General features: G+C 33.6%; 1 protein-coding gene across 2 annotated transcripts in view; it reads left to right on the forward strand.

Moving 5' to 3' along the window:
• The window catches only part of LOC150095380 (E3 ubiquitin-protein ligase UHRF1-like), a 253,377-nt gene that overhangs the window by 107,835 nt on the left and 122,387 nt on the right, over positions 1-23,155 (forward strand). For both annotated transcript variants that reach the window (XM_090410065.1, XM_090410066.1), the window contains exon 5: positions 15,512-15,727. In XM_090410065.1, coding sequence (XP_090266191.1) covers positions 15,512-15,727 — 216 coding nt within the window. The remainder of the gene's footprint in view (positions 1-15,511; positions 15,728-23,155) is intronic.

Raw genomic sequence — 23,155 nt, forward strand, 5'->3', positions numbered from 1 at the left:
AGATTTATCCACAATTGAGTGATAAAAGATGGTTGTTACACATATCATTTTTAGTAGATTTCTGCACGAAATGAAGCAATTTAAATTTAGAGTTACAAGGTAGAGATAAAAATTTAACTGACATGTTAAATTCAATAAAAACTTTCCAACAATATTTACTTTTATTAAAGAAAAATATAAATGACCACGAATTTAGACATCTCCCATATTCATTAAAATTTTTTTGAACAAAATCAAGAAATACTTTGAAATAGAATTAGTTGAAGAAGAAATAAATTCAAGATTTAAAGATTTTAATGAAACTGAAATGATTGTATCTGTTATCAATAATCCATTTCAAGAATGAACATCACACAAATTTCAAATAAAATTAGTGGGCTGTTTTGGTTTCTATAAACCAAGCTGAAGTAGAACTTGAGATAATAAACATTCAGAATAGTTTACATTTAAAATCAATAAACAATGAAGTCATTTGGAAGTATGCACATGAAAAATTCCCAATATTAACAGATATTGCGCAAAAAATTCTGTCGTGTTTCAGATCGACATACTTGTCAGAATCCGCTTTTTCAAATATGACCGTCATAAAAAAAAATTAAGAAACCAAATTACAAATGATCATTTGGATGATTACCTGTGATTGGCCACTTCTTCATATCAACTTGACTATGAAAATATTGCGAGGTCAAATGCCAAATTTCACATTAACTTTTTTTTTTTTTAAATCAACCAGCATTTCCTGTAACTTATGAGTTTGTAATCAATCTGTTGTTTTTTCTAACTTTGGTTTTCCAAAATAGAGAAATATTTTATTCCAATATATATATATATTTTTTTTGTTGTATTAAAATAATTAAAAGTGATAAATTTTTAAATACGCAAATAAAGTTTTTAGTTGTTTATTTGTGCATAATCAGATATCAGGTTGGGGGAATGTGATCTATATAAGACAGTAGATCACCGAATAACATATATAAGAGAGTATATCACCGAATAACTTTTTATAGAAAAGTAGCTCACGTAGTAAAAAAGGTTGAACACCACTGTTATAGAAGTTATAAGGAGCAAGGAAACAATTTACTAATTCACCAAGGTTGCTGTAATGAATTTGGGAAGGAAGTGTTTCTTCATTTCCATTGATTGTCAGATGTCATTATCTGAGAAAGTATAAGGGGGACTGGAAAGTAATCAATTATTTTTAATAGGTCGTTTTTATAATAGGCCGATTGTTTTTTCTTAAATAACGCATAAATTATTAAATTTGATTTTTATTTAAATATTAGCATTACTTTTCTATTTAAAAAATCGTTTTTTTTTTTAATATTAGATTATTTTTTGTAATATGACGGACTTTAAAGTTGAAGAGCACCATTTATGTCATTGTATGCTGTTTTTGTTTCACCAAGGAAAGAATGCTACCGAGGCTACCAAAATCATTTGCTCAACTTATAGAGACTTATTGAAGGTTAACAAATGTCAGCGATGGTTTAGGAGATTTGCAGAAAAAAATTATGATCTCTCTGATCGTCCTCGATCTGGAAGACCTCTAGATGACGATGCTCTTAAGACTCTCGTTGAATCAGATCCAAAACAAACCATACAAGAATTAGCAACGAAATTTAATTCATCATGGTCAACTGTCCAAGAGCACTTATATAAGAGTGGCAAGGTTCTTAAACAGGGTGTATGGGTACTGCGTGAACTGTCAGAAAACAATAAAGCACAGAGATGGGCGATTTGCAATTCATTGTTGACCAGACAACAAAATGACCCCTTTTTTGGAACGAGTCATAACTGGTCACAAAAAATGGGTGCTGTATAAGAATAATAAACGCAAAAAACAGTGGCTTTCTCCAAATCAAACTCCATTTCTCCAAATCAACACCTATGGACTTCATCCACAAAAGATTCTGTTGTGCGTTTGGTGAAATATTCATGGAGTTTTTCATTACAAACTCATGGAACAAGGTAAGACTATCACAGCAGCCATCTACTGCGAACAATTAGAGCAACTACATCAAGCATTGTTAATTAAATGTCCTGCACTTGTCAATCGAAAAGGGGTAATTTTGCAGCAAGATAATGCAAAACCACATTCTGCAAGAATGACTCAAGAAAAAATTAGGCAGTTAGGATGGGAACTTCTAACACATCCATATTCGCCGTATATTGTCCCTAGTGACTATCGCTTATTCAGGTCCTTAGAACACAGCATAAGAAATAAAACCTTCCGTTCGCAATATGATGTCCAAAGGCATTTGATATCATTTTTTGCCTCCAAAGAAAAACTTTTTTCAAAAAAGGAATTCTAAACTTAGTTTAGAATTTATAAATTTAATAAAAATAAAATTTATATTAAAAATGTAGTTCAAAAAATTGATTACTTTCCAGTCCCCCTTATATTATCATTCTGTGGTATAACTATGACCTTTTTTGTTTGTTTTTTTCTTCCTATAGGCTTTTAGTGCATCTTTGATTTAGATTTCCTCTCAATTCCATCCACTAGAACTTTATTTTTTTTCCTGCAGCAAAGAAAATTTTTGCTCCTCACTCCACATTTCAGATCCTGTTAGTTGCATGACTATTAAATGCATGCAATATTTTAAGTTTTGAATAGGTAACAACCAAACTGTAACCCTTTGTTAACTTGTACTTTCATATTAGTATTATTTCTGGATAGGAAAAAATAAGTTAAATATAAATTTAAGGAATACTGAGTGTTTGTTTTGGAATATTTTATTGAACAGAGAAGTGCAAGTTTCATTTGTATTGTGAACTAACTTGATGATTATTATTTAGGGATAAAATCATCATTTTGTTTGAGTAGTGAGAGAGAAAAATGGACGGTGAGAGTTAGTAAATACCAGAGCTCACTATAACATCATTGTGCAAATGTGCATTTGCAGTATATTGTTAAAACTATAATTTGTTAAATTTAGTTTTTTTTTTACTTTAACATGCAAATGATGATTGCCTGACATTGTGAATTATCAAAAGTAATATTAAATTTAGTTAAAGAAAGAAATAGAAAACTGGAATTTCATATTTTTCGGAAGTGAATTCAGAGAATAACATTGGCAGAGCCATTTCAGTTGAGCCTCAAAAGATTTTCTAGATAAAGTTGATGAAATTGAAATTTCTTGAATCTCAGATAATAGAATTGAGCAATGTAGAGTTGTTGGAATTAGAGAAGGATAACCACTAAAGAAGCAGCAACTTCCTTCAGCGAGTAATAGATACTGGCTACTAACTTAGCCTGAAGGAAGCTTTTCCACTTCCTTGTACTCTACCTTATGATCTTTCAAGATGTGATTCCAAAATGTTGATGTATTGTTCCTACCAAGAAATCTTTTGTGAGAAGAGAGTAACAAGCTCAAATAATTCTGAGTTTGTGGTATCTTCTCTACTTTACGTGTATTTAAAAAATTACTGTCTTTCACTTTTTTCAATCATGTGAAAGCAGAGTAACTCATGGCTCTCTTTCAGCCCACACTCTTCTATTTGTCAGTGATCTTCTGCAGTATGGGTGATAGAAATTCAAAAGGAAGTAAAAGAATAAATGTTTAGACAATATAGATTTCAAGAAAGAAATTAGTAGACTAATTGAATTACACCCAAGCTAATTTTAGCCAGTACCTAATTTGAGTAGAAAGGAAAAAATGCAAAAAAGTTACACACTCCATTTGACAATATTATATTCTTTAAGAACAAGGATATCATCATCAGTACCTTCATGGAGTCCGAAGACATTGTGGGAAACCCAAACTATCCACAGTACCTATTGTACTTCTCTTTCAACAGATTAATAGATAAAGCACTCACAACTGACTCAGGCAACCCATTCCATTCATTCATCACTTTCCAAGCAAAATATCCAGTCTTTGCACCCTCACTTAATTTCCAAAAATGCCTCTGAAATATTTGCTTTGCATCATTCCTATAAAACCCTATAAATGACTTTCATGTTTCTATCTTATCTCCTCTTTCTGCCTATCAACCTACTTTTTCAACCTGTAAACCCTTAATCTATCCTCATGGGCAGCATTCCACAGACCACTCACTATCTTGATCACTTGCCTTTGTATCCTTTCCACCACTTGCTCGTCCCCAAGAAACCTAGGTGACCAGACCTGAGTACAGCAATCCAGTTATGGTTGTATCAAGGTGTTATAAAGAGGTATGATAACTTCCTTATCTCTTCTTTGTAGTGTGTTCTTCAATAACCAAGTAATCTTATGAACTACCTTGGCAGCCTTAGCAGCATGCCCTCTAAACATAAACTTTCTGTCTATTATTATCCCCCAAATCTCTAGCTTCATAAATTTCCAGAGTAATTCCATTCATTGTTGTACATGGCTTTGTTAATAATTGGTGGATTTTTATATTGAGGATATTCATATTTATCTACATATTTAATCCTACCATAGAGATGATCTCCGTTTCTAACAATTATTTTTTTATTCCGAGTGTACCTATATTTTATTATGTGCACAAGGGTTCACTCCAATTGGTGCAATGATCTTAACTCTTTCTTTCAGAATCCAATTAATCACTGACTCAAGACCAAATACAAAATAAACACATTTAATAAAACTAAAACAATATATATACACTTCAAGCAATATTACATAACTATAACTACAAATTAATTGGATCCAAGGCCTTTTTAAAATAAACTTACACTTAAGACTAAACACTTTGTTTTCAAAATGACAAAATGTTCATAGCTAGTTTCTTTCTCTGTCAAGGCCCTTTTCAGAAGATATATGACTCTATTCTTCATTTTACAGGATCCTTTTTCATCACTCATGTAGCACACATAAAAATCTTCCTGACTTAATTCCGTCTCTTTTTAGTAGAAATAATAGTCAGATCTAGCATCCTTAATACTGATGAAACTTCTTAATCCAAGTTTTCTCAAACATTCCTTTAGAACGTGAATAGCAAATTCTTCTTTTATTCACTATACTTAATGACAGTCTTAACTTTTCCACTTTAAAAAAACTTACAGTTCTACGATTTCTTTTTGGAATCTACTATAAATCTTCCACCAATAATCCTTTTAAAACGATCTATAGCAATATTTCCCTTTTATTTATCCACATTAAGACTTAATAGTTCCATGATTCCTTTTTTCGGAATATACTATTAATTTTCTTCCGACTGTCACATAAAAAAACTTAAGTTCCTCCAAACCTAAATGTCTGCCAGCCTGTGTTCTAAATTCCTTCTGAACACTCTCTTGTTTACAGCCGTTACTCAGATACCGAATGCTTTCCTGTCAGCTGTCAATCACTCCATAAAACTTCTCCGCGAGCATGCGCACTCCACAAAAGTCAGAAACTAAGTACTGTAAAATGGCTGACACATTGTATCCGTTAGCGACAAAAGAATGTCTTTATAAAACACAAAACCCAATATTTCAAACCATAATAAATTTGTTTAAAGCAACACAACTATTCAAATCCGGTAAGTACATCAATTTTTTAACTTCTGTACATATCACTTTTAACCAAAACAATTTCCATAACAGGCACATCGCAAGTGCCGACAATGCGTGTTATGAAAACAAAACTAATAAACATACGTAAAAATATTCAGAATTTTTATTATGATTATTTTTACAGCTTGACATCTGTTTACACAAGTCCTCTGTTTAATTATTACCTCACCAAAATTTGCACCATCAGAAAACAACTGAATATTTTCCTTCATATAATTACCTGTACAAATTAAACAGTAACAGTCCTAGCACAGAGTGAATAGCAGTCCTGCTATTCAAGTGGTTTCTCCTGTATTCTCCTCCTCCTCCATATACTAGTTTTTTAGTATCCATCCATCAGTCATCCCCGTATTATCACCAATTTTATATCCAATCCCATTTATTGTAATTTGCTGACAGAGTTCTATGTTGTATCTTGTCAAATGCCATTGCATGAAGGATGCTCTAAGACTGTTTTGTAAGTTAAAGATAAGCTGTATTGTTGCATATCCATTCTCTTTATCCAATTCAGCTGTCACTGTTATCAAAAGTTAGTGAAGTACTAAGACAGGGCTGATCCTTCACAAAGCAATGTTACTCCTCACAGAGTATCATATTATTATCCATCCATTCCTGAATTTTCTTTTTGACCAACTTTTCCAGTATTTTACCACTACTTATAAGTTACTGATTGGTCTGTAACTTGATAATGCAATCTTAATGTCCTTCTTGTGAAGGAGTTATTTTGCACTCCTTTGCAACTTTGCCAGACCTGAGACTTAATATTAAACAGCCTGATCAGTGGTATTGCCAATTCCCTTGAACATTCTTGTAAAATATGTGCTCATATTCCATCCATTCCATAGCTGTACTTACATTTAGATTCTGAATATCCTAAATATCTTAAAAAATTATCATCCCCTGTTCTCACATCAGTCCAACTCGCATATATCACAACAATATCTTCGCTTGAATTATATATTTACTTTGTAGGCAGTCATAAAATGGGGCACTTTGTAATCATATTCTTGCTATTCTACATCACTAAAGTTGTTATTATAAGCTTAATGTTTTGCCTGATTTTTCATTGAAAATGGCCCTGTTGAATGACAGTGCATTTTAAAAGATTTCATTTTAATAGAGATGTATAATTCAATACATCTCTATTAAACAGAATGCCAAGTTTTATTAAATTCTATTCAGTGAGAAAAATTATTACTACCATTTTGATATTATATTGCTAATAAGAACATCACATAAATAGTAGCAAAAGGGAAAGAAAATCGTTAATTAATCATCTTCAACAGGAGACTGAGAGCACTGTTTTGCAGTGGATGCTTATGACCAAATACAGATTGCATTAACTGGCTATTATATTAGTTTTCAAATATAAGCTTCGTTAAATTCACTGAGCCAGGATCCCTGATCCTACAGGTTGAGGGTTATGATGAGCTTGTGACTACTTGTGTAATGTAAGAAACCAATGAGTCATGAAACCATGAAATAAGTTTACAAACCAGACTTTTCACAATGGCTGACTAATGGACTTAGAGTTGGAATATAGAATACAAAATCTGTTTAACCCTGCTTCTTTTCAATGTTATTGATGTAATATTAAATTGCAATATTTAGATCTTAGCTATTCGCTTTATATAAATTACCTTCTCTCATCGACTGCAAACCCCATTCATAGTTTGGATGATGATACCACTCTCTACTCTTCCTACACATATGATAAGCCTTGCAGTGCTCAAACATTTCAAGCTTTATATATCTGTAATAAGTGCCTTAAACATATTGATTTCAGTGAAACAACTTACTTCAGTGCTCCTATAACAGAGTTTTGCTTGTTTTCTTGCAATAAAGATTTCAGTTCTTCTCCACTTATTTTTGTTAATGATTAGCTCCACACTCAAGACCAAATCTTTCTTACTTCAAACCTTTCCCGGCATAATGATCTTCCAAAAACTTTGCATCCTTTTCCACTCAAGTTGGTACTTCTCTTCTGAACAGTTACTCTGTATAAATCACAAATCTGGCCAGCCTTGGAATACTGCTCTTATTTGGCGTAATGTTCCTAAGACCACCCTAAAAATTCTTGATGCCATTCTGAAATGGACAATTCTATTGATTAATGACACACCTCTTAGTTTCTCTTCAGCCCATAGAAGTATATCAATTTCTGCATTGTATCTCTTCTATAGGTCCGCACGGTTAGCCTAGTGGCTGTGCACTTCGCAACCATATGCTTGGGGAAGGAGTGTCCTAGGTTCGATTCCCGTTGGAGACATGAGGAGCTTAAGGATCTTCCTCAGCCATTGCCAAGTTAGCTGGTCTTGGGTGTGGACAGTAGGGTTTTTCACCCAGTTTATTGTGGGGTTTTTCATCCTGCAAACAGGCAAACCGTACCTTTGAACACACAGGATACAGCTATAGGACATAGCATGGCAAGGAAGGCAACAGGACACCACCTTGCTCATAGTCACTTCCCTAGTATGGTAGCATAGCTGCCCCCACCATCCGTTAGAATGAAAGGAAATCGTTTTATTCCATTTCTTCTATAGAGATTTTCATGCGCCACTATTCAGAAGAACTAGCACCCATTACACCTACCATTTCTACCATATCTATCTATTGAAACACCTGCAGGGATGTTGAGCAGCAACAGCTTCTCAACATCTCTTCACAGTTAACTTCGAACTTCACTTCATTTTGAACTGTAGCCATTGAATCCGCTACTACTAGTCATCTTTCCACTCATCCATCTCAATTCTGTGCAACAGCCTCCCTCCCAGTGAAGCATTTCCAAAGAACTCCATCAATCTGAATTAAAAAAAAAAAAAATTTAAATGTGTTAGGTTTCCAAAGGAAAGAGCAAACAATATAAAATTACCTGGTTTTTCAAAAAAAAAAAAAAAAAGTAAATAATTTTATATTGTTTGCTCTTCAGAAAAATCACTTATCATTTGATAAAAAAAAAAAAAAAAAAAATATCAATCCAATACATTCACCGATCAACAGATGATTTTAAATCCTATGGGTATGTATGTTTTTTCAGTGTTTTTAAGTGATAAATGATTTTTCTTTACTTGGAAGCACACACAAACTTACACAAAACAATAAGTGGAAAAAATTAGACTGAAAACCTAAAGTGCTATGAGGACACCCTCTATGTGTGCTGTTGGTTAGCCTTAGCCATTGGGCAGGAGACCTAAGAATTAGTTTCTTAGGAAGTTTCATACACCCATATTTATTAACATTAGGTTGGTTTTTAATTCTGCTGTTGATTCAGCAGAATTAAAAACCAACAATTCTTTAAAAAAAAAAAAAAGGGTCTCAAATTCATATTTGTTGTGGTGAAGCACAGTAGTTTTCTTCTATTTTTTTTCTGTGCAAGGTATCCAAGGCATGATCAGCAAGACCTGACTGACCATACTTATGGTAGTAGACGTATTTTTTTATGTTTTTCTAGATGAATGCAGACCTCCTAGTTTGACCATAATATTGATAGGTTGCAAGAACAAAGAACCCTGTAAACACCTGAAACAGAGAGGAGATAGAGGACCCTTGGGAGAGTGAATGAGGTCAGCCAGCGGTGAATGCAGTGCAGAGATTCTACTTTTTTTAGAATTCTGTTCTCCCCCCCCAAGATGCCCTGGATATAAGGAATAATGATGCCATTACTATAATCAGCATGTTGAGAGGGAAGTAAGGAGATGGGAGGAACAATTAATTTTTTTTTTTTTTTGGCATTGTAGCCATTGGACAAGAAGGTCTGATGAAAAAAGGAGAGTTTGGCATAGGTAGAACAGATTGAAGGGGATTATGTATGTGTGTGAAATTTCTGTAAAAAAAAAGAAAAAAAAGAAAGGTGTTATTGGAAAGGCATGTGATTAAAGTATCTAGAAAAAGCAGGCTATTATTATTATTTTCTTTTTCTATAGTGATCTGTATTCTGGAGTGCTGTCTATTGAGATGGGAGGAAGGAGCTCATGTGTGAGCTGCCAAATAGAGAATACATCATCAATGTACCTTAGCCAGATAGAAGGTTTGAGGATAGCAGTGTCAATAGCATCTTTTTTTTCCAACATGCTGATTATAATAATGCCATCATTGTTCTTTAATTTGGGGAACCTTGGAAAAAATAGATCTCTGAAAGAGTACAATCACTGCACTGCATTCAAACCTCATCTGAAGCTGACTGCCCTCATCTGCTCTCCCAAGGATCCTCGGGAGAGCAGGTGAGGACCTGTTCTATTTATAGGATTCCTTGGAAATCTGCAAACATCTGCCTAGAAGAACATGAAATACATCTGCTGCCACAAGTATGGTCAGTTAGCTCTAGCAGATCTTTTACAGAATAAAATGGAAGAAAATTACTGTATCACCACTAAATTCAAATTTGAAAGTCTTTTTTTAGAATCAGCAGCAGATTTGAAAACCAACCTAATATAAATAAATATGGTTGCTTTAAACTTCTGAAGATTTCGGAAACTTTAAATGTTAGGCTAGCCAACAACACCATAGAGGGCATCCCTCATATGGCGTTGTTGGTGAAAATATCACCAACAATAAGTGAAAATGATCAGTCTTTCAGTCTGATCAGTTTCACTTATTGTTTTGTGCAAGTTTGTACTTATTTTTGCAATTTTAATATTGTTTCCCTGACAATGTTTCAGTGACCAAGGAGAAATATAGGATTGATTGAACATGTGTTTATTTGTGCTATTTATATTCCATTAAACCTTATAATGAATTCCAAGTAGCATGTAAGTCCAAATAGTAGATTGTTAATGCTTCCAGAGTTACCAAAGACTGATATGGAAGAAGCAATATTCTATGTAAATATTAGGCTTTAATTCTTATAAGATTATTATTTTTTGACATTAATGCTAATACAAACAGCTAAACTACTATAATAACTTTCCTTTTTTGCATAGGAAACTCTTCCAATATTTAGTCAATTAGTAACTAAGCAATTATGTTATCAGATATCCTGCTTTTACTTTTTCTATTGATCCCACCTATGAGCATGAGAAGTGACAAAACCTGTAATACGAGTGCATGTCAGTGGTTAAGAAGAAGAAGAAAGGAATCTGTTAAGTTAAAAAAGTTCACTGTTGTGTTTATTGAAAAAACACTATCGAAAAGGCTGCTCCAAAGAATGATAAATGGAATGAAAGAAGATAAGTTAGTTTGATATATTCGAACCGTGTACATTATTAGAGGAAAGCAAAGGAGTGGTGGTGGTTAGTATGGAGAAACATCCATGAAAATACTTTCTAAAAAATTGCCAAAGCAGAGTGTGAAATGAAGAGCAGTGGGCTGGTAGAGATAGAGCAGCCATGAAGACGTGCATGTGATTGGTGTGATATTAACAAAATAATTATACAACTCAACGACAATTGTTGAGTTGAAATGCTGATTCTCTTCAACCGAGTTTTAGTTTTAATACATTCACGTCAGAGTGGTGTTTCGCCCATTTATTGTTTTGACAGGACTTCTCATTACTATTTGTGTATTTCTTCTGCATCACACTGGTGGTTTCAACCCTTCGGTTGATTTTTATTGCTGCTAGTTTGTGTGTCGCTTCTACGTCGGACTGTCAGATGAACTCACACAAACATTATACAGCATGTTAGTTTCAATTTTCCAGTAGAATTTTATTTGAAGTTAGCCTTTGTGATCTGTCTTAATGACATTGAAAATTTCAAATGCAATCAAACAAATACTTATTTCATATAACTGAAAATTTGGACAATGGTTTTTAGTTACTGTGTTTAGTGGTACAACATACTGTTTTGCTCGAGTCTATACAGCATAGTTTCTGTAAGAGGGGAAATGTGATTTATTAGTTAGTGCTGTTTATATCCCAGTTGTCTCTAATCGTACTATTTGTTGACAGATATATTATACTGCAAATGTCTCTGACTTATTCAGTGATACAATAAAACTAACTACTTGTTTTTCTTGCATCTGTAGTATAGTGGCTGTTGGGGAGGGCATGTTGTTTACCGTTGCGAGCGATTTACTATTTCCCCGACATGAACGTGATTAAACTTTTTTTCTTGTGCGAGGTAGATGCAAAACTTTTTGATTTATTTTTTCGTAAAGTAAAATCAGGGGTGTGAGTTATATGCGAGGGCAAGTTACATTCGAGTAAATATGGTAAGATAGATGCTCCTGTTTGGTTTTATATTTGTTCATTTGGGGTCTGTGCACACATCTGCTCTGACATACCTTGACCCAGGTGATTCTAGGTTAACCCAACGTAGAATCACCTGACTTTGACCTTCTTTGGTTGAAAATATCCCTTCCCCACTCAGTCAAATTCATTTGCTGTCTCTCGCTCCCCCAACATAACCAACCACCCTGAGCTCTTTAATTTCCTCTCCTTAAAATTTGCTTTTCTCCAATCCCACTTTCCCAACAGGAAATTATCCTTCTAGTAGATTTTAATGTCCACAACACTAGCTAGCTTTCCTCCTCCAACATCAACCACCACCACCCTCAATTCATCTCCAAGCCATCCTATAATGGGGTTCGGACAACCTCATCAATTTCAATGCTAATAAAACCAGTCCTATTTCCCATTTAAAAAAAATAAAAAATCCCAGTATCCTTTTTGACAATACCCAAATTTCTAGACAGTTTGAGATCTCTCTTCTTGGAATTACCTTCACATCAAACCTCTCCTGGCATAAACACATTACAACCATTGCATCCTCAGCTTCAAAAAAACTAGGATTTCTCTTTCACTCAAGATGTTACTTCACCCCTGAACAGTTGTTAACATTATACAAATGTGCCCAGCTATTGAATACTGCTTCTATATATGGGTGGGGCCCCTAAAAGCTTTCTCAAAATGCTTGACTCAATACAGAGGAGAGCAATTAGACTTATTAATGACCCATCTCTTACCAACTCTCTCCCCTTGCTTTCTCACAGATGTTTGGTTTCTGCAATATGTATATTCTACAAATATTTCCATGGGAAATGTTCATCTGAAATAACATCAATAATTCCTCCACTCTGTACTAAGCTCGTTGGAACTCATGCAATTGCTGCTCAACATCCCTTCACAGTACACTTAGAAACAAACAGAACAAGTTTCTTTTCCTCCTCCTTCATCCCTGCAACTGCTGCACTGTGGAACAGTCCCCCCCCCCCCTCCCTGCTGTTTCCCAATGAATACAATTTATAGTCCTTTTAAATCAAATGTAAATAAGTTCCTCCTTTCCCAACCCACTACCCATACACTATACTAATGTACTATAGGTTGAACAACCAACATCTTGTGTATAAGTACAGCATTAAAAAAAAAAAAATACCTGTGTGCATATAACACTGCTCTGGTCCAATGGATTTTGAAAAAAAATTTTGAGAATTGGGATGATTTTTACTAACATTTTTTGACCAGTTGCAATTTTTTTAATTCATATCATTTATAATCTGAATAAATAACCAAAATTAAATTATTGAAATGATACAAAAGTATTTGATACAGTGACATTTTATCTAATGCAATAAACTGAGTACATGGGCAAGAAATGTTTAGTTATAATTCTTAACGTTTAGTTATGTTAATGAATGACATTACTATATAGTACTGTAGCATTTTCACTGAGGACTCAAATTGGTAAGTTAAATTGATAATGATGTACTAACATTAATTTCCGGTTATAATTGTTTATAAATAGGCAGTATTAGTAAATATTTAAAATTTATGTGGGGCATGCATATTGGTGCAAGTTTGAATCCATTGGTAACAATGATCACCGGGAATTTTAGGTTTTGCTAAGGATACAGGCCTGTAATATTTTACTATTTTATAGTAATTCTTGTAAGTTGGGTTCTGGCAGAAATGTCAAATGATATTTTCTTATTTTCGACATTATTATGAAAATGGCATGTTACTTATCATTTTCTAGAGGACCTTATTAAGAGTTTAACTAGTTTGCAATCAACTTTCTTCCAAATTGACTTATTTTCTCAGCTTTGTGATTTGATCTGGTCTTGCATGTTGATAAAGCACTCTTAAACGATACAACCTACTTATAATCTTTATCTTTTGTTCTTTTTTCCTAACATTCTTGTATCGATACCTTTTTCCCTGTTCATTTTTAATTTCCTGTTCTGTTTCAGCCATATCTTATCTTTTTTCACACTAATCTTGAATAGTATATTGTCAAGTTCTTTTTGATATCATTATTTTTAATGTCATCTGTTCACTGCTGTGATTTTTCTCAGAACTCTGATATCTGTTGTCTTCACTTTTTGATCAGTTGTTTTATCTGTAAGTTAGCTCTTGAAATTCATTTGTTAAAATAGATTTCATCTCCCTGTGTGATGACTGGGGTTAAAGAATCCAATGTAGCCCATGCATGTCGTAAGAGGTGACTAAAATGGGTACCCAGTGCCTGGGGGTATAATTGGGCCATCCTACCTTCAGGGGACAAATTTGGAGCCTTGGTCCTCCAGGTTGGGGGTTTGGCAATGGGCTAACAATCCATTCCTGTAAAAAAAAATAGCTCTTGTTAAGAAAGCTAAACAATTGAAATCTAGACTGACTTCAAGGAAACCACATATGAAAAAAAAAAAAAGTTAATGAATTTTGGAACATGGAATGTTAGAACAATGTTACAGGTAAGGAAAATGCAAAGTATAACAGAAGAGTTAAAGAATTATGAATTGGATATTACAGCATTACAGGAGATAAGATTGAGAGGAAAAGGAAGAATAAATAAAAAAAGTTATATTGTGTATTATAGTGGTGCTGAAGAACAAGGAAATTATGGAGTAGGATTTATTATTAAAAAGAAGATAATTCAATTTTAGGATTTATGCTAATAAATGAAAGAATTTGCAAGTTACGAATTAAAGTGAAATTCCATAACATCACTTTTATTAATGTATATGCCCCAACTGAAAATGCTGATGAAATTGTGATAAATCAATTTTATGAGGATTTACAAGAAACATGAAAAAAAAATAATAAAAATTATGCCATGATAATGTTAGGGGATCTTAATGCAAAAATAGAGAAAGAAGACATATTCATGAGTAATTGGCAAGTATAGTTTACATGAAGAAACCAGTGAAAACGGAAATAGACTTATACAATTAGCAGTAACAAATAAACTTAGAATAATGAGTACATCTTTTCAACATAAGAAGACACAAATTAATTGGATATTAAATCCAACATAATTTCAAAGCCGACTACAGAAACAATAGAAGTTTAGCATAAAAATTGTTTTGCAAGCTAGAATTCATAAAGAATTGTAAAGCTAGAAGATTTCATCACTTTGTGTATATTGTCAAGTCTTGGCTGATATCATCCTTGTTCTATATAAATTTATTCATTTGCTTCTCACTTGTCAGTTTTACTTATTCTATTAATTATTTCTGTGTTAAATTTGCCATACTCAATGAAAAGTGTGCTTAAATACATAACATGCATAACCTGTCTACAGGTTCAAACTGATAATGTATGATATTTTAAATTTTCCTGCTTATTTTCATTGCCTTAGTCTTTTTATTGTTGATTTTTGTACCAAATTTGTCATTACATTATTTAATTTTTGAGTACTTGTAGTAGATTTATATAACAGGATAATATGATTGGCATAACGTAAAGAACCAAGCTTAGTACTTTCTTTATTAATATGGAATATAAAAAATAGTGGAGACAGTGTACAACTAACTTGCACCCGATTTAGCATAATTTGAGTAGACAATAATGGTTTCTGTATATTTAATAGTTTTAAAAATAACTTCAATAATGTTTGAGTAGAATCAAACATTATTGAAGTATAGGACAAAGGAAGGAAGGTAGACCAAGAGAAAGATCGACCATTATATATCCACCAAACATTATATATTCTCTCTCTCTCTCTCTCTCTCTCTCTCTCTCTCTCTCTCTCTCTCTCTCTCTCTCTGTGTGTGTGTGTGTACACATCTGTAAAACTGATCATTTTAATTTTAGAGAATTTCATGATATTCTAACTACCTTCTATTTATTTTTAGTTATGAAGGTGATGATGCCATACCCTTAAAATTGAAAGATGTTCGTTCACGTGCTCGATCAGTAGTGAAGTTTAGTGACATTCAAGAAGGTGACCTATACATGGTCAATTACAATGTTGATGAACCACGAGAAAGGGGATTTTGGTATGATTGTACAATCATTTGGAAAAAACATACAAGAACTATAAGAGAGCTATTTGGCACAGTCTTTGTAGGGTATGTTTTCAGAAGTCAAATACTTCTCACTTCTTATGACTTTGAAATATGTAATTGCAATATTCTCCATTCAAACAAAGATTAACTATCATGATCAACTCTTATAATAGCAAACTCAGTCACTATAACAAACAAAAGCTAATGCTCCATATGCTATTTTCAGGACACTTTGATATTGTTAACCATAACAAATTATTGCTTTATTCTGTGTTATTGTCAAAGTAAGTTTTCAATTTTTTTAATTTTCTTACGAGTTTATTTTTTAAAATGGTAGGTCTTCATCAAACAACATGTGAGAGAGAAGAAGTAAACGTATTATGCTGTGTGTAGCTAATGAATTTGGCAAAACTACCATGTCAAATTCAGCAGCTAATGGAGAAATTAGAATTCTAGCATTCCTTTATCAAGGTGAAAAATTGTATACACAAAATTAGCAGGAAATACTGTATAAAACATTTTCAATCTATCAATCTGTTATACTCAAATCAGAGGGATTCAGATATTACTACAGTCTAACACAATTAAGAATTTGTACTAATTTCCCGTTCTTTGTTTTATCATAGATCCATGTTATTTTTTAGATCACTGATTTGAACTTCTCATAACATTTCGATCTGCATTAGAAGCAGAAATGGTAAGAGATATTGATGATTGTAAATTTTTTTTATAGAGCTTAAAAATTTAACCCCCCTTTTTTTTATACTACTTCAATAATTTACAACAGTAATTAAATATATATGCGAACATTATGTGTATACTTCCCTCTGTAAACTTTCAAAATTCATTAATTTATTATTTGGCATAAACACTATATGTAGCAGCTGCCATTATACAGCACTGTGTGGTGACTACACACGTACTACTCCTCAACCTACCCATCTTTTGAATCATCATAGTTAATCTGATTATTACTTTAGTTGTGATTTGCTCTTTGTTAAGTGTGTGCATGTAAAATATTTAATTTGCTTTTATTTTTCACAAGTTTTTCTATTCACATAGAAGATATGTTTTATTATCGGTGGTTACTATTGTGTGAAGAACGTCATTCTTTCATACAGTGGAAAGTAAGAAAGCAATATATATGTGTACACACACTTGTCCAAAAGCTAAGGATGAACTACATTTTTACCTGTTTATGAAAAAATTTTCATGACTACAACCAAATGTAGACATAAATTTATTGCCAGCATACTAATAAATTATATTACACAAAAATGTGCTATAAAGTTCGTACAAATGAAATTGCAGTATGTTTTTGGCAAAAGTTACAAATTTCCTAAGAATATAGTTAAGGGAATTAATGTACAGTGCTTACAGAAAACACTTCAGTGAGACATTTCAGTATGGAATATATCCACATCTGTATTGTGATGCAGCTCTCACAATGTCGTATCAAGCTTAGAACCAAGTGATTCAGGAATTCTAGAGGTAAACTGGCTCACTCCTCATTCAGAGCAAGGATAAGGCCTTGTTTGTTTTCTGGAAGGGGGTGGGGTTTCGAGCAGCAATGCATCTCCGTATTACATCCGAAACATATTCTCTGGGGTTGAGGTCTAGGGAGTATGCTGGCCACTCGATTAGATCAGCATTCTTGTTCTCCAGAAGTATCTTCACTGCTCATGTTTGATGTGGTATGGCATTGCCATCCATAAAAATGAATTCTTCACCTACAGTACCATGGAGCAATTGAACATGATGTTGAAGAATTTAATTACAATATATTGTTCCCCAGTAATAGGCCCTTTCTCCAGCGCTCTAGTAGCTTGGTGCATCCATTAGGTATAATGCCTCCCCACACCGTGACCCCCAGCACTGGCGTATCTATCCCCCTTCAAGAACATTCTCGTGATGGTAAGCAGTATTGCTTTCACACCAGAATAATTATCATCTAGAATCATAGGAAAGGCTAAAACGGCTCTCATCTGTGAAGAATACGTTAGCCAATTTGGTGTTGTGCAATTTTTATGGATACAACACCAATGAAAACGTGCTGTACAATGAATTGTGGATAAAGGGACACAGACGTCTTGCCAAATGACTGCAGTAATCATATGGGGCATTCATCCCACAAGCGTACAATAGCAATCAATAAGAATTTTGGCAAATTCTTTCTGTAGGCATGTAATGAGGTCCTAGACTATTGTGGGACTGACATCCCTTAATCTCACCTGATGCTCCAATTCATCTCACAGATGTTCATTAAGATCAAGATCAGGGCTCTATAGAGTTTTGCATTATTTGGATCACTTGGTGGCAATCCATAAGGTCTTAAACCTCAGTTTACAGAAAACTCACCTAGATAGGCAGGTACATACACAAACTTTCCCATCATCTCCCCACTCAACAATATAGTGTTATCAAAACCTTTAATAGTTTCCAATCTCTGTTCTACCGAGACGGATTTTACTGCTGAACTCTTCTTTATTTGTTCTCCATGGATTAGAGAGAGTGCTTTACAGTACAGACTGTAAAGTACAGATAGTTTCTAAGTGCATATCGAACTGTACAGACATTTTAAAGTACAACACAAAAATCATTAATTATTACAATAGTAAACGTACAAATATCCATGATTGCAAACAATTTACTCATACTGAAGTCACAAAATTCAAGAAATCCTGCATAAAATTTGCAATTTGTACTGAAATAAAGGATTAGCTGGTATTTAAATTTGATCTCCCTAGATATATATGTGTGTACACTCGTATAGTTTTCTGTTTAAGTGACCATACCATTTTAAATTATTCTGTAAGCAGAATTTTATGATTAATATTTAAGAATTCTGTAAGCAGAATTCTTGAATATTAATAATGAAATTATTAATATTCAAGAAAAACATACACACACACACAAAGACAACACGATACTAAATGAAACACGTAGGTAACTAAAGTCCTATCTAGGTGGTGTGCCTTCTATTAGTGTTTGTATGCAGCCTAGGATGTAAAGTGGGACCTAGGGTGTAAATTGCTGCTACAGATTCTAAAAACAGTCTTTCCCTTTTAAATTACTATGAGGAAGGAGCTGAGATATGTAGATGATGTGTTCTCTATTTGATCTCATGGCCTAGACACATTAGACTCCTACCTCAGTCAGCTCAGTAGTATATATCCAAGAATCTAGTTCATGAATGGAAAGGAAAACAGCAATAGTTTACCCTTCCTAGACAGCTTAAGTATGCCTTCCTAATGATAACTTTTCCTTCACTGTATATAGAAAACCTACTCACACAGGCAGATACATTCACAAACCTTCCCATCACCACCCCTCTCAACAATATGGCTTTATTAAAGTCTAACCAATACAGCCTATCATCTTTTTCCACTGGAACCTGCCTTTCAACCAAACTCAAACACATACATAATATCTTCCTTTCCAATGGCTACAGTGATTACAGAATTAAAAAAAAAAAAAAAAAAAAAAAAAAAAATTCCTCCCCAATTGTTTCAGAATGATTTCAGAAATGGTGTTACCATACCCTACATCTGTGGCACATCAGCAGAAAAAATAGCCAGGTTTTTAAAAAGTACAACCTCTACACAGCTTTCAGGCCCCACCGGAAACTTATTACCTTTATTCATTCAACCAAGGATCATCTCTCTCTCTCTCTATCTCAGTGTCTGGAGTTTATAAAGTACCCTGTTCTTGCAAGTTGGCCTACTTCAGACAGACTGGTAGATCAGCCATTATCCAGTTAGATGAACATGAATCATATATCTTCAATCACGACTGTTTGATACGACCCACAGGATCTCCTGGAAGAAATCACCACACTGCCATAGTCAATTCAAAAAGGAAAGACTGTTTTTAGAATCTGCAGTGGCACTCAGAAATCAACCTGACTTAAATAAATACGGATGCATTAAACTTCCCAAAATTTGGGAAACAATAGTTGCCAGAGGTCCCACTTTACATTGTAGGCCACCTATGGGGGGGGGGACACCACCTAGATAGCACTTTAGAGTCATCCATGTGTTTCATTTAGTACTGTGTTGTCTTTGTGTGTGTGTGTGTGTGTGTGTGTGTGTGTGTGTGTGTGTGTGTGTGTGTGTGTGTGTGTGTGTTACAAGAGTTATTTGTAATCCCTGACGATGTCTCAGTGACACGAAATATTGGATATTTCATAGATGCATGCCTATTTATGAAAAGAATAGTCATTAATCTCTCTTCATATGTTTTTGCATTTTAGTGGAGAAAAGTTTCCTTCCCAAAGATTCTGATTTTGCAGTCACTTTTAAAAGTGACTGCAAAAGTCACTTTAATCTCTAAAGTAGATATTATAACTAACATAGAGAAAGATCTGAAGAAATTATTCTGCAAATGAAGCAGATTGAATATGCATTCACTCTGCAGCTGTCATTTGGTGCTCTACCACCTCACAGTATTATTTCCACATACTTTAGCAACAATGAGGTCATAGTACTCAAATCTGAAATGGCATCTCCATATTTATATTTATTTTAGACAGATAATTTTAAGTCAGAAATGGATGGTCTATTGTGGTCTTTGATATCTCTTGGTCATTGACTAAACATGGATCACACACAACAAAGCATTGATCTTGTCATGGATCTCTGCAACTACCCCAAAGAAGATCACTTAACTTTAAGCACCTGTTTTTTTCTGTAGACTTAATGATGTCTCTAAAGTTTACAAGATAAAGTGCCTTTGTGCCCAGTTGTAGACACCAGAATTTCCCTGACATGCACTCAGTCGTGATATTTATTCATGATGCTAACACCAGATGTGAAGATGGATTCACACAACAAAATTTCCAGAGATTTTATTGATAAACTATCTTTGGATCTAATCTATGAACCTTTCAGCAAGTCTAGGTATAGTCTAGATTTGCTAAAAGAATATGGAGTGGATACAGTAAATTCAGCTTATTTACTGTATACCTAGAGATGAAACCATACTGCTTTTACAAGAGCTTTCACCAGATGCCATTCAGACTGTGCAGGCACTGTTTTAGAAATATCATATTATGAACAGAAATGGGCTATCAGTTTCACTACAGCTTGCCAATATTTGGCATCCTTGTAAAGGTGGGCCTTGAAAGGTTTCCACAAAACCTAAAACATGATGCATGCAGATAAATCAGGTTTTCCATGCTATGAGGAACATAATCTTGTTTGACAACAAACCAAAATTCTATACATTGCATATATTAACATTTTTAAGTTTAAGGAAGCTTTTGAAATGATTGACTCATTTACACAGTGCTGCAGAAGCAAAGATCTTATTCTCAACTAAAGAAATTTGTTGGTAAATCCATAATGGTGTTTCCTTATGGATTTACTAGCAAATTTATCTCATTATGAATGATAACTGCAACTTCCTGTGAGATTTGTTTGATCTCATAGAAGGAGGGAAGAAATGAAGAATTTTGAGTCATTAGAAAGCAATATAAAATCCTTAAAGATCTAAATAGTGAAACTAGAGAAAAAGCAGATATTAATACCATTAAGATAGAAACATGGCAAAATTACTACCAAGATCTGTGGTATGATGAAAGCATTCAAAATAGAAAATCACCCTTTATAAACATCTCGGACAACTTGGAAATCATCACTCTAGAAGAATTAACAGAAGCATTAACCCAAAGCAAAACAGGAAAGGCCCCAGGAGAAGACAATATAAACTTGGAACTTATCAAATATGCAGGACATAAATTCTCACTTAGGCTACTTAACTTTTATAATATGATTTGGAAAGAAGGAAAATGCCCACAAGATTGAACAAAAGCAATAGTTATCCCCATCTACAAAAAAAGGACACAAATCTGATCGTAACGATTATCATGGCATCAGCTTACTTAGTTCCTGCTATAAAATATATGCAAAAATCTTAGCATATAAACTTAACTGTATAGTAGACCCAAAATGGATTCAGAAAAGGCAGGTCTTGCATAGACTGCATTTATGTTAAAATTACTAATTGAAAAACACAGAGAAATGAACATAGAAACACACACAGCTTTTATAGATTATACGAAAGGATTTGATAAAATTATCTGAGAAAAACAATGGGAAATACTGTAAAAATATGAAATACCAGGCCAACCCTTTACAGCCTTATTTAACATATATCAAGATAATAAAATATCTGTGAAGTACAATAATTTAACATCAAGCTGGAAACCAATAAATAGAGGAGTTCATCAGTGTTGCCCACCCTCACCTGTTTTATTTAATACATAGATAAAATCATAAAAGAATGGAAGATAACTAATGATGGAGGATTCAAGATAAACCTTAATAACAGATTAGCCACTCTACTCTTTGCTGATGACCAAATAATCCTTGGAAGCAATGAAGATGAACTACAAAAATCATTATGCAATCTAAATAACCTGATAAAAACATGTGGTATGGAAATATCAACAGACAAAACAAATCATGGCCTTCAAAGGTGCTAACTCAATAAGAAGCAAAATAGTAATAAACAAAAAAATAATAGAGCAAGTAAATATGTTGAAATATTTAGGATGCGCAATGTCATATGAAAATGAAGCTGATATAGAACTGAAACTATCAAACTTTTTAAAAGTAACAGGCATTATAAATAAAATTTTTAAACCCAATTATGTACAAAAACACACATGAATAAGAATCTACAATACAGTAGCTAAACCTATCTTACTTTATGGCAGTGAGATATGGACAATAAAAAAAGCAGATGAAAGAAGAATTGAATCAGCCGAAATGAAATTTCTGTGCAGAACTGAAGGAGTCACAATAATGCACAAAATGAAAAGTAACGAAATCAGAAATAAGCTCGGAATTATAAACTCCCTAAATGAAAAAGTTATTTGCTACAGAGAAAAATGGAAAGAACATGTACTCAGAATGAATAGAAACAGAATATCTAAACAAATTCTACCACCCAAAAGGTACCCAATGCAGAGGAAGACCCTTAAAAAGATAGAATTGGGTCTGGAACAGGCCACTTGGCCTATAAGCCTGGAAACGAAGAAGTAGAAAGCAATATCTGACATAAAGATAAAATAATTCTTGTTGGAGACCTAAATAGCAGATCAGCAAATCAATCCCAGATATATAGAATTTTTTGGGAAGATTATGAGGGACACAATGGAAAGTAATACCTCCATTGTGATAGCTACCCACCCAACAAAACATGTGAGTATTAAAAAATTGTCGTAAAACTCGGTAAAAGGCCTCGTTTTTGGAACCATTTTCTTCCCTCTACCTGGATTTGTTCACAATTCTCAAAATGATATCTTTGATTTCTCTCTTCAACTTAAGACCTAATCAGAAGTTTGGAGCTAATTTGGGTTGGTTCTTCCACAACTTCAAACCTAGTTGAAGTTGTGGAAGAACCAATACACAAGTGCATTGACTTCAACACCTTCTCTTCAATAGGTGTTGAAATGAATGCAGCTGTGTGCAGCCTTGCATTGTCATT

This window comes from Typopeltis vanoorti, chromosome 20 (assembly GCF_054136105.1).
Source record: "Typopeltis vanoorti isolate ZY-2024b chromosome 20, IOZ_Tvanoo_1.0, whole genome shotgun sequence".
NCBI lineage: Eukaryota > Metazoa > Arthropoda > Arachnida > Uropygi > Thelyphonidae > Typopeltis > Typopeltis vanoorti.